The sequence below is a fragment of the Tinamus guttatus genome, unplaced genomic scaffold (genome assembly GCF_059628265.1).
Source record: "Tinamus guttatus ecotype Peru unplaced genomic scaffold, ASM5962826v1 Tinamus_guttatus_pri_ptg000155l, whole genome shotgun sequence".
In the NCBI taxonomy this organism is placed as follows: Eukaryota; Metazoa; Chordata; class Aves; order Tinamiformes; family Tinamidae; genus Tinamus; species Tinamus guttatus.
In genome coordinates, this window is record NW_028288689.1 from 5988286 (window position 1) to 6001151 (window position 12866).

The following is a 12866-nucleotide window of genomic DNA, read 5'->3' on the forward strand; positions in this document are numbered from 1 at the left end:
CTGGGGCTTGTGAGAACAATTAATGCTTTTTTTTCAGCCATACCCACAAAGCAAGCTTCAGAAATCAGATGCGTACTGAAATATCACGTGTTTTGTTACTGAACCAGCTGGGACTGTGCCTTCATACGTCACACTTGGCAAAGTGAGTGTGACTGTGTGGTTTCCTGCGCTTGCTCCCCAGCTTTCCCATCCGCCCCATGTTTGCGTTGCTCCCCTTTGCTTCCCAGCCCGTCACAGGTGAGCTCAGGAACTGCTGGGCAAAACAGCCTTCAGCTGTAGAGTATCGCGTGGCACCTGCTCCAGGGAGACCACAAGCTTGCCTGCTTTTCAGGTTACAGGCTAAACCCACCACGAGATCCCTGCTCAAGTACTAGAGTATTAGATCAGTGCAAAACGTGTTTACTAGTTATGGTAGGGTTCCTCAGTGGCAGCACTGCAGTTGCTTCACCAGGGCCTTTTTGGTGCTCAGCACTCTATGGCGGTGGCACAGGACCTTGTGTATTTGTTTTCCAGCCTCCAAATCCTGTGTTATGAGGAAAGAGGTGTGTGAAATTCAGTGGTCCCCTGGGCAGTGCTGGGCTCCACTGGGCTGTGCAGCTTTGGGGGTCATGTAAGGCTCAGCAAATCCCTGAGTCACCCCCACAGTGACTTATTTGGCTGTAGGCACGAATAAAAAGAAATGGACAGTGATGACTAGACCCTATAATGCAAAACTAAAATGTCCAATTAGCATCTGATGAGGAAGTGTGAAATAAGATGCACTAAGCAGATTAAGAAGGTGTGACATTAAATCAATTTCCCATTAAATTAATTGGTTACTTTTTTTCCTGATTCTCAATACTAAAAGCATCGATTTACTCTGTTGAAGTCTGATTCCTTGCTGTTGAGCTGTGACTACAGGGTGTGCGAATCAGGGGTGCTTCACCTCTGCCTCCAAGGAGCGTAAGACGCGCGCCCAGCGTCAGCGGTGCCCATGCAGCGGGGGAGACGTCTTCCCCTTGGCTCTGCGACGGAGGGGAGCAGATGGGGATAGCAGGGAGCAAGCCCAAATCCTCCGCTTTACAAAGCAAAGTGTAAGAGAGAACCAGAAATGACTCTGCAAGCCCCTCTCCCTAAAACGCTGGGAGTTCGTGTATGGAAAAAATGCAGGGTATCGCAACCCTCCTTCGTCTTCCTTGGAACTGCCAGTGTCGATGCATTGTAGGAAGCAGAAAGATGCCATGGAGAGGTGAGTGAGGCATCGCCCGCAGCACGGCCTGCTCCCGGCGCGCTCCGAGGACACCGCGGCGGCTCCGACCCGCGCACCCTGGAGAGCCACCCGTGTAGAGCGGCGGGTTGCAGCGAGGGCAAGAGAGGAGCGAGGGCAGGGGCTTCTTCCATGGGTCTAAGCACCCGTCAGCTTAAATCCAGGAGTTCAAAGCCAACGCCTGCTGTCCAACTCCCTGCCTTGTAAAGAGGGACAGTATTAATGTTAATTCAGAAACACCTAGTTGAGAGCATTAATGCATGAAATGGGGTGTTAGACATTGCTCTGGTCTCAGAGTGAGATGTTATTTCAGAAACACCGAGTTGAGAGCATTAATGAGTGAAATTTGGTGTTGCTCTGGTCTCCCTAGCACAGCCTCAGCCCTCCAGGCATGTCCTGGTACCTGGGGTGCTACTTTCTACTCACACTTGTGTTTTTGGGACCTTCTCTTTCAGCCAATGAGCAAAAAACCACCCCAAACGAGACAAGTACATTAATACTTCACTTCTTTGCTTTCCCCGAAGGAGCCGGTTCCCCTGCGGCAGCGGCTGCGTTCCCCGCGCTGTCGCAGGAGCGACGCCCGCACGCGGGGCTCGAGGCGCCGCCGCGCTCTGCGCTGCCCCGCGCTCCCGCCGCGCGGTCGGCAGGGGCAGCCTGGGCTCCAGCCTGCCTTAGAGCACAGCCCGTGGCTCCACACGCCGCCTCTTATCAGTTCCAGACTAGGACTCCGATGCTAATATTTCTTCCTTAAGCCCGTGTTTGCAGGAGAACTGGAAATCTCAAACAAAAAGGGATTGTGACGTTGCTCGCTTGCATTTTTTTTTCCCTCCTGGCTTTCCTCCAAGGACCTTTCCTGCTTGTTTGCTGCACTCTCAAGATGAAGCCCCCGGCGGCTGTGGCGGTGCTGGCTGCCCTGGTGCAGGTTTCGCAGACTTTCCCTGCCTTGCACCACCGAGCTTGGTGGAGGCTGCTGAGGGAAGGAGGGAGCTGCGGCCAGTGCGACCCGGCCCTCTGCTCGGAGCCCGCGCACTGCCCCGCCGGCACCGTCCTGGATCGCTGCGGCTGCTGTCCGGAATGCGGGAACGCGGAAGGCCAGATCTGCGACCTGGACCAGGGCAACCACTTCTACGGGCAGTGCGGGGATAACCTGGAGTGCCGGCTGGACGAGGCGAGTGTCGGGGAGGTGCCGGAGCCCCAGTGCGTGTGCAAGGCTCAGGAGAGCGTCTGCGGCCCCGACGGGAAAACCTACGAAAACATCTGCCAGTTCAGCAAGGCTCACGCCGCGAGAGGGAACGTCAGCGTGAAGCACCGGGGACCCTGCGAATCAGGTACTGCGCACGGAGATGATTCCAAATGAAAGGAAGAGCTCTGTCTGATTTTAGCTGCCTTACTAAGTGCTGCAGCCTAGCTTCAACAAGCTACTATTGCATTTTGGTGATAATTTCATTATTCTGTGGCAATCCTACTTTGTGCTTAAACATGCATCTCAGCAGGACGTGCTTAATTTTATATGTTTTAAGCCTCTCTATTAGCCCAGAGGGTTTGATATCACATGGCCTCTGATAAGCCACGACCCTACAGCCCAGCTCCGAGTGGGCAGCGCATGCAGCTGCTTTCACAAAAATGTTGTGTGTCGTTGGAACTAGATGAGCAGATGGGTCAGCTAAATGGTGCACCAAGGAATGGACAAATATATGAGGAGTGATCTGATATTTATAGGGTGACAGCAAGTCAGACATCGTCTATGTATGTCTGCCTGTATGTATGATATATGGTAATCTGTGAAGTAGAGGGACTAGAATAAGCTCCCAGGTTTAATTATAGAGATCTGTTCTTGTTGTTAAAAAAAAAAATCCAATGTAGGAACCTTTATAAAACCTGAGCACCTGCTGGTTTAGTATTTCAAATACTGGGACAAAACCAAAGACATTTCCAACCATGCTGACTGCAGGAACTGCTGTCAGAGGAACAGGGTTAGTGTTGTGCTTAGCCAGGTTGTACAGGAGAGGCTCATCGCCTGCTCCCAGGCTGTACCCAGGCTGTGCGTGACTATAAGTCTTTCCTTTCATAAACACCTAAGTCACGAGAATAGAAAATGAAAAGTGAAAAGTTAAGAGTTGTGTTTTGAATTTTTTTTTCTCTAAGTTAATGTTTTCTCAAATGAAGATGAAGTCTTTGGGTCACAAACGGGTCACAGTTCTGGGAAAACCACATCTAAAATCACATCTCTGGCAAGGGTCTATGCATGAGAATCACTTGGGTGCCCTTTGCCACTCCTTGCTAGCAGTTTGTTGCTTCCAGTTTAGACTGTATGCACTGTTTTTATAGTGGATGAACACTGTATATTGAGTACTTAAAAGGAAAAGCGATGAGCAGCTAGTACCAGATTTCTTTCTTCTTCCTCTGTTTGGAAGAGACACATCTGTAAGAGAATCCCTTATCTGCCAGGACAGCCCTAAACGGAGCAACGAGGCTCATCAGTAAAGAGATGTTAAGAAAACTCAGTGCAAATCAGCTAACAGTGTGACTGAAAGCCTGCTAGGTCCTGGGCAGACGCTCTTATTTGGGATTAAAATAGTGCTAATTCCTGCAGCATAACCCTCGCGGGAGGATGTCACTTGGAGTGCTGCTCTGACAACAACTCATCTTAACTTTGCAGTCGAGGCGGCAGTCATAGCATCCAGGGGTGAACTCTGAATGCTTAAACACCCCTGGCCGTGTACAAGAAGCTTTGCTTTGGAAGCTCTGGCCTTTTTAACTGGTGGTGTTGCCACCCACCAGGCCCTGGAGCCCCTCGGAGGCCCTTGTTCCTGCTGCTTGCTCACTGTGCTGGGACCAACTGCTCTGCATCACCCCAGGGCTTCCCTAGCGTTCCCCCCTTTCCCTGGAAAAGCCAGCCCATCTTCAGGAATGAGGGAGGGCACGAGGGAGGGCGCAGCGACTCGCACGGCGGGCGCCAGGCCCCGAGGAGCAGCCTGGCATGAGGAACAAACCCGGCACGGCTGCTTTGGTACCGCTCTGTGAATACAACCTCCGCTCAGCTCCAAGGACCTGCTTCTGTTATTTCCCCTTCAAAGCATCTGCTGGGTCCTATTGATGCCAAATGGATTAATTGTAGACAGCAACTGCTGAACAAATGAAAAACAATAAACCCCTTTCAGCAGAAGAGGATAGCCTTTCATCTTTTGTCTGTTGCCAGAAAAAGGAAAAGCAGGGGGGAAAAAAAGGCCAAGCTCCCTAAAAGTTACAGTGTGAAAAAGCCCTTCTTTTCCTCAAACACCAGTTTTGCTCAGTTTCTCCAATAATTTATCCAAGTACATCGACTATATGCAGATTCTGCATGCTTAATCCATCCCCATTCAAACCTCCCTTGCTGCTGAGTTTGCAAAGCAATGGAAGAATCTGGCAGGGAGTCTTGCTATAATTATCTGTGCCCACACAATAGTTTAGTTTAATTGTATATTCGGGGGTAAACCTCAAATCATCAACATTTCTGCTATTGTAATCACATCAGGCATAGAGGTATTGAGATGGTACTAGAATACTACACCCTGACTTCACTTTCCTGCTGTAATACTCATGTTTTTTATTTTATTTCTGAAGGCACTTGGAGTTTGGTTAAATAATGTGAGTACCTGGTGACTGTTCAGATTCAGAAACGGCCAGTTGATGGGATCAAACCTGTGGCTGTTCTCCGGGGCCCTGTGTTTGATGTCACACGATACCCCAGCCGGTCGGCTCCTGTCCAGCAGAGCCCTAAGGTGCCTGTTTGCATGTTCAGCAGGTGGGAGTCGTGCTGCATCTGGACGTTTCCAGCATCATCCGGATGCTCTTTGGCTCTGAAGAAACATTCGAGCCTGTGAATGTCACATTGCAGGCTGTGGGTATCCAGTTCTCATGAAAGAACAAGAATTTCAGGGGCTAAGTATCCTACTAAGTTAGTCTTATTTCTGAAGAGTAACAGGATTGATGGAAAAATAGACACTTTCTGGATAATTTATAGTTTTCTGGATAATTTGTCATTATTTTTGAGCATTAGGCACTTGATATTTTCAGCACAGAAATCAATTGTTAATATCTGATGACATGTATTAGAAACATTGTTTGGAACCCTGGAACAGAATGTTAGCATTTCAGGTGCTGACGTGTAAATGCTCTGTCTACTTACTGATCCAAATACAGCAAGTAAGAATATTTTTACTAATTACTGGAGGTTTCCGTTTCCAAACATCTTGGTTATAGAGGAAAAAAACAGTAAATAACTCTAACAAGTAATAAGTTTAATGGCCTAGAAAATGTGTTCACGTTGAAAAACTGCCAAGGGAATAAAAAGAGAAGGCAAAAATACTTCAGAATGAAACATGTTTCTTGCTGAGAACAAATATATCAGGAAAAATGCAACAAGGTGAAAGTTGTGATAACAGTAGATGCGTTATTTTCTTCTCTGCTATTAAAGAACGTGTCTTCTACTGTTAATATTTATTATGTTCATACATATTTATAGAGGGCTGTGTATTTAAATCATGCGAGACTGTATCTGGAGATGTTTATTTTCTTAATGTCTTCAAAGCCCTGGATTGGCTCCCTCTACCTATTTACATCAGTTTTTTCTTTGGGATAAAGTGGAAGAGGATAATTTGGAGAGGAAATAGGTAAGTGGAGAAGAAGAACGAGGGGGAGAGCTTGATAGCAAACATGCAAGTAGAAATCTAATAACTGTAAAACACATAACGTAGAGAAGTGGATTTCAAGGGCTTCTATTAGTCATGTTTCGTGGCACAGGAACATCAGATGAAATTGAAAGGTAAGTGTAAAACCTAATAAAAACGATGCTGTTACTCTGCGAACGTGCGGCACTGAGCGCCATTGAGGGAGATAGGTTTTCAGCAAGTTCAAAGCAATGATATACACAGAAAAGCAATATTTATGATCTAGCAGTTTCAATATTTTACATTTTAAGCTAACCCAAAGGTAATGGAAGTTAAGACCAGTCATCTATAATCATGTTGTTCTACAGCTGGCTACTACAGAATTTCTTGTGCTTTCCTCTAAAGGTCTGGCCAAGTGTTGGTTGCTAGTCTGGTAAGTTGAGTCCGTACTGACACTTCATGGGACACAAACTAAACCTTTAATTTCATCTTAGGTTTCATGACTGCACAGAGAAAAGACAGAGAGGCCCTTTGGAATATATAGGTGTAATGTCTGTGTTTTTAGGCTATTCACGCACATGTAATAGGAATTAATGTTACATGCTTTTGTACTTGTGTTGTTTGGGGTTTCTAGCTCACTCCTAACGAGGTTCGCTCTGCTGGTTCTTTGCAGCTCCTGTGATTTCTGTGCCACCTCAGGACACCCAGAATTTCACTGGCAATGATATCATCTTTGGCTGTGAGGTGTCAGCCTACCCTCTGCCGCACCTCGAATGGAAAAAAAAAGGGAGTAAAATGTTTCTGCCAGGAGATGATGCCCATATCTCAGTACAGGTAGAACATGGGTTGTCAGTGGGTGTTATGTTCAGGGATTAACCAGCAAATTTCTCCTATGCTTCCTACACAAAGTAGTTTATCTGAAGGCAAGTGACAAGGTTCAATGCTGCTGCAACAGCAAGATTCCCAATAGGTATTACTTCAGGATTACGTGAGGAATTGTGATTTCAAGCAGCGCCATGAGCATTGTTCTGGCAGGCCAAGCAGTAGTGGTAAGAGGGAGGGCACAATCCAAAGAAAAGATGGAAGCTTCTGCTTATTTATGGTTCAATTGTTAATTGTTGTGTGTTGCTGGATGGAAAAAAAAAAAAGTTCCTCCCTGGAGGAGGCTTTGGTGCGAGTCAGTTGATACCGGAGGTCACAACGTTTGGGAGTTTGTGTTGTGTCAGGCCAATATATTGCAAACTGGGTGCTGAGGGTCAACTTGGTCAAGCCCCTTGGCCCTCAACAAGGCACCCAGAGTCATGTACTGTTCACGCTCGAAAGAAATTCCCGGCATTGAGAAAATGCCTTCGGAGCAGCGGAGAGAAGTGGAGCCCAGATCAGACAGGAGGAGAGGGAGACAGGCCGGGAAATAGAAGCATCAACAGGACCAGGGCTTAGAGCACCACAGTAGTGAGGCTGTGCAGGGAAACAGGAATTTAAGGGCACAGAGATGACCAGAATGTAAAATATATGGCAGCAGAATCAAACAGTTTGAGAATCAAAGCATGATGGCAGCACAGGCTAAACAAAAGCAAAGGCTGGAACAATGTTTATTGAAAATGTCAATGTTTATTGACATCATTTTGAAAAATAATGTCTTGTAGCTACTTAATCGCCACTATTTCTTTGTCTTCTCAAAGGCAAGAGGTGGGCCTCAGAAGTATGGTGTGACTGGCTGGCTGCAGATTCAAGGCCTCAAAAAGTCAGATGAGGGCATCTACATCTGCCATACCAGAAATAAGTACGGCGCAACATACGCCTCTGCAAGATTGAAAGTGATCGACGGTACCTTTGGTTTTTATTTGGATGTGAAGAATGTAGAAATGCATAAGACAGGCAGCCAGCAAAGGTTATGGGTTTGTTAGAATCGAAATGAGAAATATGAGAAATGACCTAGAAGATCTCAATGTTTGAAATTTCTTTGTGGGTTTTTATTACTTTACCCCTTCAAAGAGGTTCAGTTCTAGGAATTTGAGTCAGAAGTGCGTATGAATGCTGAGGGGAAAAAAAATACTGATGTTAATTTTATGATACTTTGGTACAAAATATACCATCTTCCAATGTAACAGAAAGCTGTGGTTTCTAGCCATGGAGCCGAGAGAAGAGCTGCTCCCCCCATTCACGTCCTACACAAGAGCTTTGATGCTCGGAGCAGCGCTGCACCCAGCGCGACAGCTGCTGGAGCCGGGGCAGCCTTTGAACCGCGGCGCTTCTGCTCATCTCTCTATTTTTCAAAAGCTAGAAAGGAAACAGTTGTTGCTCTCAACAATAGCATTTGGAGAGATGAACAGAATAGCATTGCTGTTGTTCTGCGTTGGACCCAGTCCTGCAGCGTAACATCCTCCTGACTGCAGAGCTGGCAAGTGCAGGATAAAGACGCGTTGTCTCCACGTGCCCCCGACGCAGGGCTGCCCTGTTTATCCGCCGGCTCCGCTTGTATTGTAGCTGAAGAGAAGTTTCAGGGGACCAAATTCATAGCTCACTGGGATTGGGAATTAAATGTATTGTCAACGTGTTAAAATGTGAGTGGTCTGGAAATTTGGGACATGTATCACAGTGGTATGAGGTCAAGCAATTAGCAAGCTTTCTTTTAAAAATATGACTCCTCTGACTAACAAGTGCTGAGGAACATTGACTTTGCTGTACAAATCCCAGATCCCACCTTCCTCTTCATTTCTTTTACAGCTAATTTTATCTTAAATCCATTATGTCTTGGTGTGCAGGTTCATCTTCCACGTTTGCATTTACAGCTGGCGGTAGAAGCACGAGCTACAACACGGATTACGACGCTTATTATGACCACTCCGAGGAGGAGGATGAAGATGAAGAATATGAATCTGGAAACTATGAAAACTGAAACCGGCTATAATAATTTTTATACATCTATTGTCCAATACCTTTCACATTCAGTTGTATTTACTAGTGTAATCTGTGCTGTAAAAGGCTGCTCTGGTAACACTAATATTCACCTGCGCATTCCACCTTTCTCAAGGAGTTCAGCTTGGGCTGAAATATATTGTGCTACTTACCACAAATGAGAACAGATACAAGTTCCTATATTTAGACTGTTGAATAAAATTCCTAAATATGCATCTGTCTATTAATTATGCCGAAAGGATCAACTTTTTATATTAATTTTAAAAGTGGTAAATTATTGCATAATTTCTTTAAAATATTCTCTTTTGCTTACCAAAAAAGTCCATAGTTTAGCAAAAACAAAAAAAAAAAGCATTTATCGATTTCCTGATTTCTATAATGCACCAAGATAGATCAAGAGCTGATTGTTCACATGGCAACAAGCGTAAGTAGGAGGGTGGCAAGCAGTCTTTAATCTCCTTAGTTCATCTTTTCTCTTAAGTTCCAGGAAGATTTTTCTTTTCTTGAGCTTTTCCATGCTTAGTCAAGACTGAATTATCTGCAGTTTGGTGTTTTGCTTGGTTTAGTTGTACTAGATCCATGAAGCAATCGCAGTGTCAAGCAGGTTAGTGTTTTACCAGACACACTTAAAAGTGCCCGGGAAGCCCTTCTGGGGCGTCCTCGCTGATGAGGACATCCTCTGCGCTCCTCCCATGCCACTGCCCAAGCCAGTCCTAGCAGTGGCTGCTCCTTCCCAGGAGCCTAGGCAATGTTTCACGATTTGGGATCATTATTTATCCTTTGATCGGCATTATCCTTGGTGGGAATTACTGACGTTGAAGGAGGGCGGATGCTCCAGAGCTTTACAAATGCTCTTCAAACACATGGAGATCTTCATAACAGATCCAGTGTTTGACCCTTCTGGCAGTCCCAGACTATTTGTCCTGTCTTCTGTTATTTCCAACCTGGGTGCATTTAGGATTCCCACATCCAACCCTGCTTCTGGAAATGCCACCCAGAAAAGCAGGCATTATTTTCTTTCCTAAAACCACATATACATATTTTTCAAATTGCGTCAATGACTTCAGTGTGAACCAGGGTGCAAACCCAGTGCAACTCAAAAACTCAAGACTTTGGAATGTAAAATGATGGTCCCAAAAAACTTCTCCATTTGCTTCTGCTAATTAACTGCATGAGGTCAAGCCTTGTATGAGGAGGTGCTGGGAGTTTCTCCAAGCTTCAGACACCAAACTAGAAACCAGTGATGGAGGCCTTTTCACCTAGGAGTTCCCATCGGCTGAGTAAGATCAAGTGTCTCATTTACCACTAAGGATGAATTCAGACCAATTCAAAGCCTCCTTCTTTGCAGTCTGCTTTATTCAATGCACAAAATCATGTAGCGACTCCTACACACATTGAAGTAACTCGAAGTTAAATTAATCATGTTAAGGAAAATTTAAGGGCAATATTAGTGTGTGCATGTCTGTGCATTGTAGGTTTTTTTTTGAATGTGCACACAGTGCTTCACAAACCCTTTCATGTGTTGTTTTGTGCTTTTTGCCTTTTTTTTTAATTCAATTTGAATTATTTTAATAGATTGGCTATAGACTGTGTTTACCCTGAGGTTTTATTGATCTTCGACCAGGTAGCAGGCAAGCAAAGAATAATTTGTTTTGGTTTAGACTTCCTAGAATGTTGTGAACTCATGAGTAGAAACCATGCCATCCTGTCATTGAAAAGATTGTTTCAATTAGGAATGTCAAATGGTTTCAGATTTAACTACCTTTTTAGTTGTTACACGTTCTTCCTGGTTTTAAGGATATCGCTAAGAATTGTTCTGCTTATTAAATACATATTAATTTGAACAAAAAAGAAAACAGTCAAAATAATTTAAAAAAGGGATATTTTGTAATGGAATTATTTAACCTGCAGACACAGATTGAAAATCATTTGTGATCTCCATTACAAATGAATAAATACAGATTACTAAACCAGTGACTAAACTGTGGCACAATATTTCTTGGCGTAGATTAAAACATGGCGGAGAAATTAATCTCAAAAACATTAGCCATAGAAATGAATTATAATTCTTCACACCCTTCTACTCTTGCTAATGTAAAATGAGAAACAGAAAGAAAATAATAGTTTAAGGAGAAAATGTGTAGCAGAGCCATATCAAATATGGGACTGAAGCTGTTTGATGGAATATGTCTATTTAAAAAAACCCTTTCTAGAACAAAGGGATTTTGATTAAATGCATTGCATTTGTGTTTGTGTGTAATTTCTTAATGTATTTAATCATTCATTGTGCTGTAAATTATTATAATTCCTCTTCCTTTCAGTAAGAAAGCTGCATAATCAGAAAAATCCCAAGGTCAGGCAAACAAAACAAAAAAAGGAAAGAAAATTGATACCACAAACTTTTGTTAATTCTTCTTTGGGGGGGAGCAGAAGGAGTTGGCTTTGTTTATATGCCTGAGTCACTTGAAAATACATTAAAAAGAGGGCGAAGGTTCAGTTCTCACTATGGAGCATTGCAAGTGAATGGACCTAATTGTGAATGCGATGCCTGTAGCCGCAGATCTATTCACATAATCCGAAGCAGCAGCAAATTCAGGAAGTTGGTGCTATTCCACCTAGCAGAAAGGGAGAGACAGACTTGAGCTGGAACCAATCTAGTTGTGCAGGGAGCTCTCTGTACTGGATCTTGTGAGGCAGATTTACAACCCTGCCATTGAATTCCGCTTCCATGGAGCGCAGCAAGAATTCTGGTGCCATCTTCCATGGATACAAGCTTGAATTTGATGGCACAGCTTCCTCCCCTAGCAATGCCCGTCATACAGGCATCTTCTCTATGTTATCTCCACCTCCCCATGCAAGGATAGCACCCAAGGTGCTGGGCATTATATAAAATATTCCTCAATAAATTCCACTCCTTTTCACAGGTTTGTGCTTTGGGCCAGGACTCTGAGCTAGTTTTATAGTTTAACTTTCTTACTTGCTATGTTAAATCTCAGGCGTTTGCTAGGTATTAGCCTAGGAATCCATTAATTCTTTAGCCAGACTGGTTTTTCTTTTCTTTTCTTTTTTTTTTTCTTTCCTTGGAATAATCAGGCTATAGTTGACAGAAATTGGATACAGAAATGCCTATGTCTGAGAGATTACACTGATGATTAGAAAAAATGACAAGCAGTTCCTGTGCAGCTGAATATCTGGTGAAGCAAGAAGGTGCCTTCTGCTGAAGCACTGAAATCCTAATTTCTGCAGGAGCTCATCCATTGACATGGAAAGACCAAGGCCAGAAGGGAATGGGTGTTTTTGGAGAAAAGGAAACACAGACTTGCAGCTGGCTCAGTGTTGCAGAGGCTGCACACTGCTGCCCATGCTGTCGCTGGGTTATGCTAAGCTCTTAACCGTGTAACTTTTTAACCTTGTTTCTGCATGTCTTTGCATAGCTTAGCTGCATAGCCCAGGCAATGGTCCATCACCTAGAGCGAAACTCATAGGCATCGCTGCCGAAGCTGAAACCCTGCTCGCAGGGTCAAGGGCTTCGAAGGACGTGCAAGACCTCAGCCTGCATCAGCAAGCTTCTTCTGGCTCTTTGGCTACTTCATGACTATATTGCATCAGCAGTTCTCCCATAGACTCTGCTTTATAATTTATAGTTAACTTTTTATCACCCTGAGTCACTGTTTCTTTCCACATTTCCCTGGTGTGGGGAATTGCGGTTTTGATTTGCCTCCTCTGGCCCCTTTTACAATCTGTTTTGTTTCTGCACTGGGTAAGGGACGTAAAACGGTGCCAAGGCACACGCCAGCTTTGAGGCACAGGGATTGGGGACTGAGGAACTGCACCCAGCTTTGCAAGAATGATCCATTTGATTTCCAGAAGTGCTGGCCAACAGCCTCAGTTACAAGGGAAAGAGAACAAGAAACCACTCAGAATCATTTTCCATATGGGTTTCACTGCTTTCTCCAATATCTAAGGATTTTTGTACAGAGGCTTATGCTTCAGCTGTGATGTTTTGTATATTGTATATTCCTGCCCCAATTAGAGTGTCATAACTGCTGCTT

The 12866-nt window shown here is 44.5% G+C and overlaps 1 protein-coding gene across 3 annotated transcripts; it reads left to right on the forward strand.

The window, feature by feature from the left end:
* The first annotated feature begins 2041 nt into the window (after positions 1–2041).
* Positions 2042–9104, forward strand: LOC104571653 (kazal-type serine protease inhibitor domain-containing protein 1). 3 transcript variants are annotated; one of them, XM_010218767.2, is made up of 4 exons: positions 2042–2574; positions 6569–6729; positions 7578–7722; positions 8661–8907. In XM_010218767.2, the coding sequence occupies exons 1-4, from the start codon at positions 2124–2126 to the stop codon at positions 8792–8794; spliced, it is 891 nt and encodes a 296-aa protein (XP_010217069.2). In that variant the 5' UTR covers positions 2042–2123; the 3' UTR covers positions 8795–8907. The 3 variants fall into 3 exon arrangements, with proteins under 3 accessions (XP_010217069.2, XP_088378750.1, XP_088378749.1); XM_088522624.1 differs by having other exon boundaries at positions 8688–8907; XM_088522623.1 differs by lacking the exon at positions 7578–7722 and having other exon boundaries at positions 8688–9104.
* Positions 9105–12866: the final 3762 nt, after the last annotated feature.

Coding starts and splice junctions, on each gene's coding strand:
- LOC104571653 (XM_088522623.1), top strand. CDS start 2,124: ATGAAGCCCCCGGCGGCTGTGGCGGTGCTGGCTGCCCTGGTGCAGGTT. Junction 2,575..6,568: donor CCGGGGACCCTGCGAATCAG/GTACTGCGCACG, acceptor GGTTCTTTGCAG/CTCCTGTGATTTCTGTGCCA. Junction 6,730..8,687: donor ATGCCCATATCTCAGTACAG/GTAGAACATGGG, acceptor TTGCATTTACAG/CTGGCGGTAGAAGCACGAGC.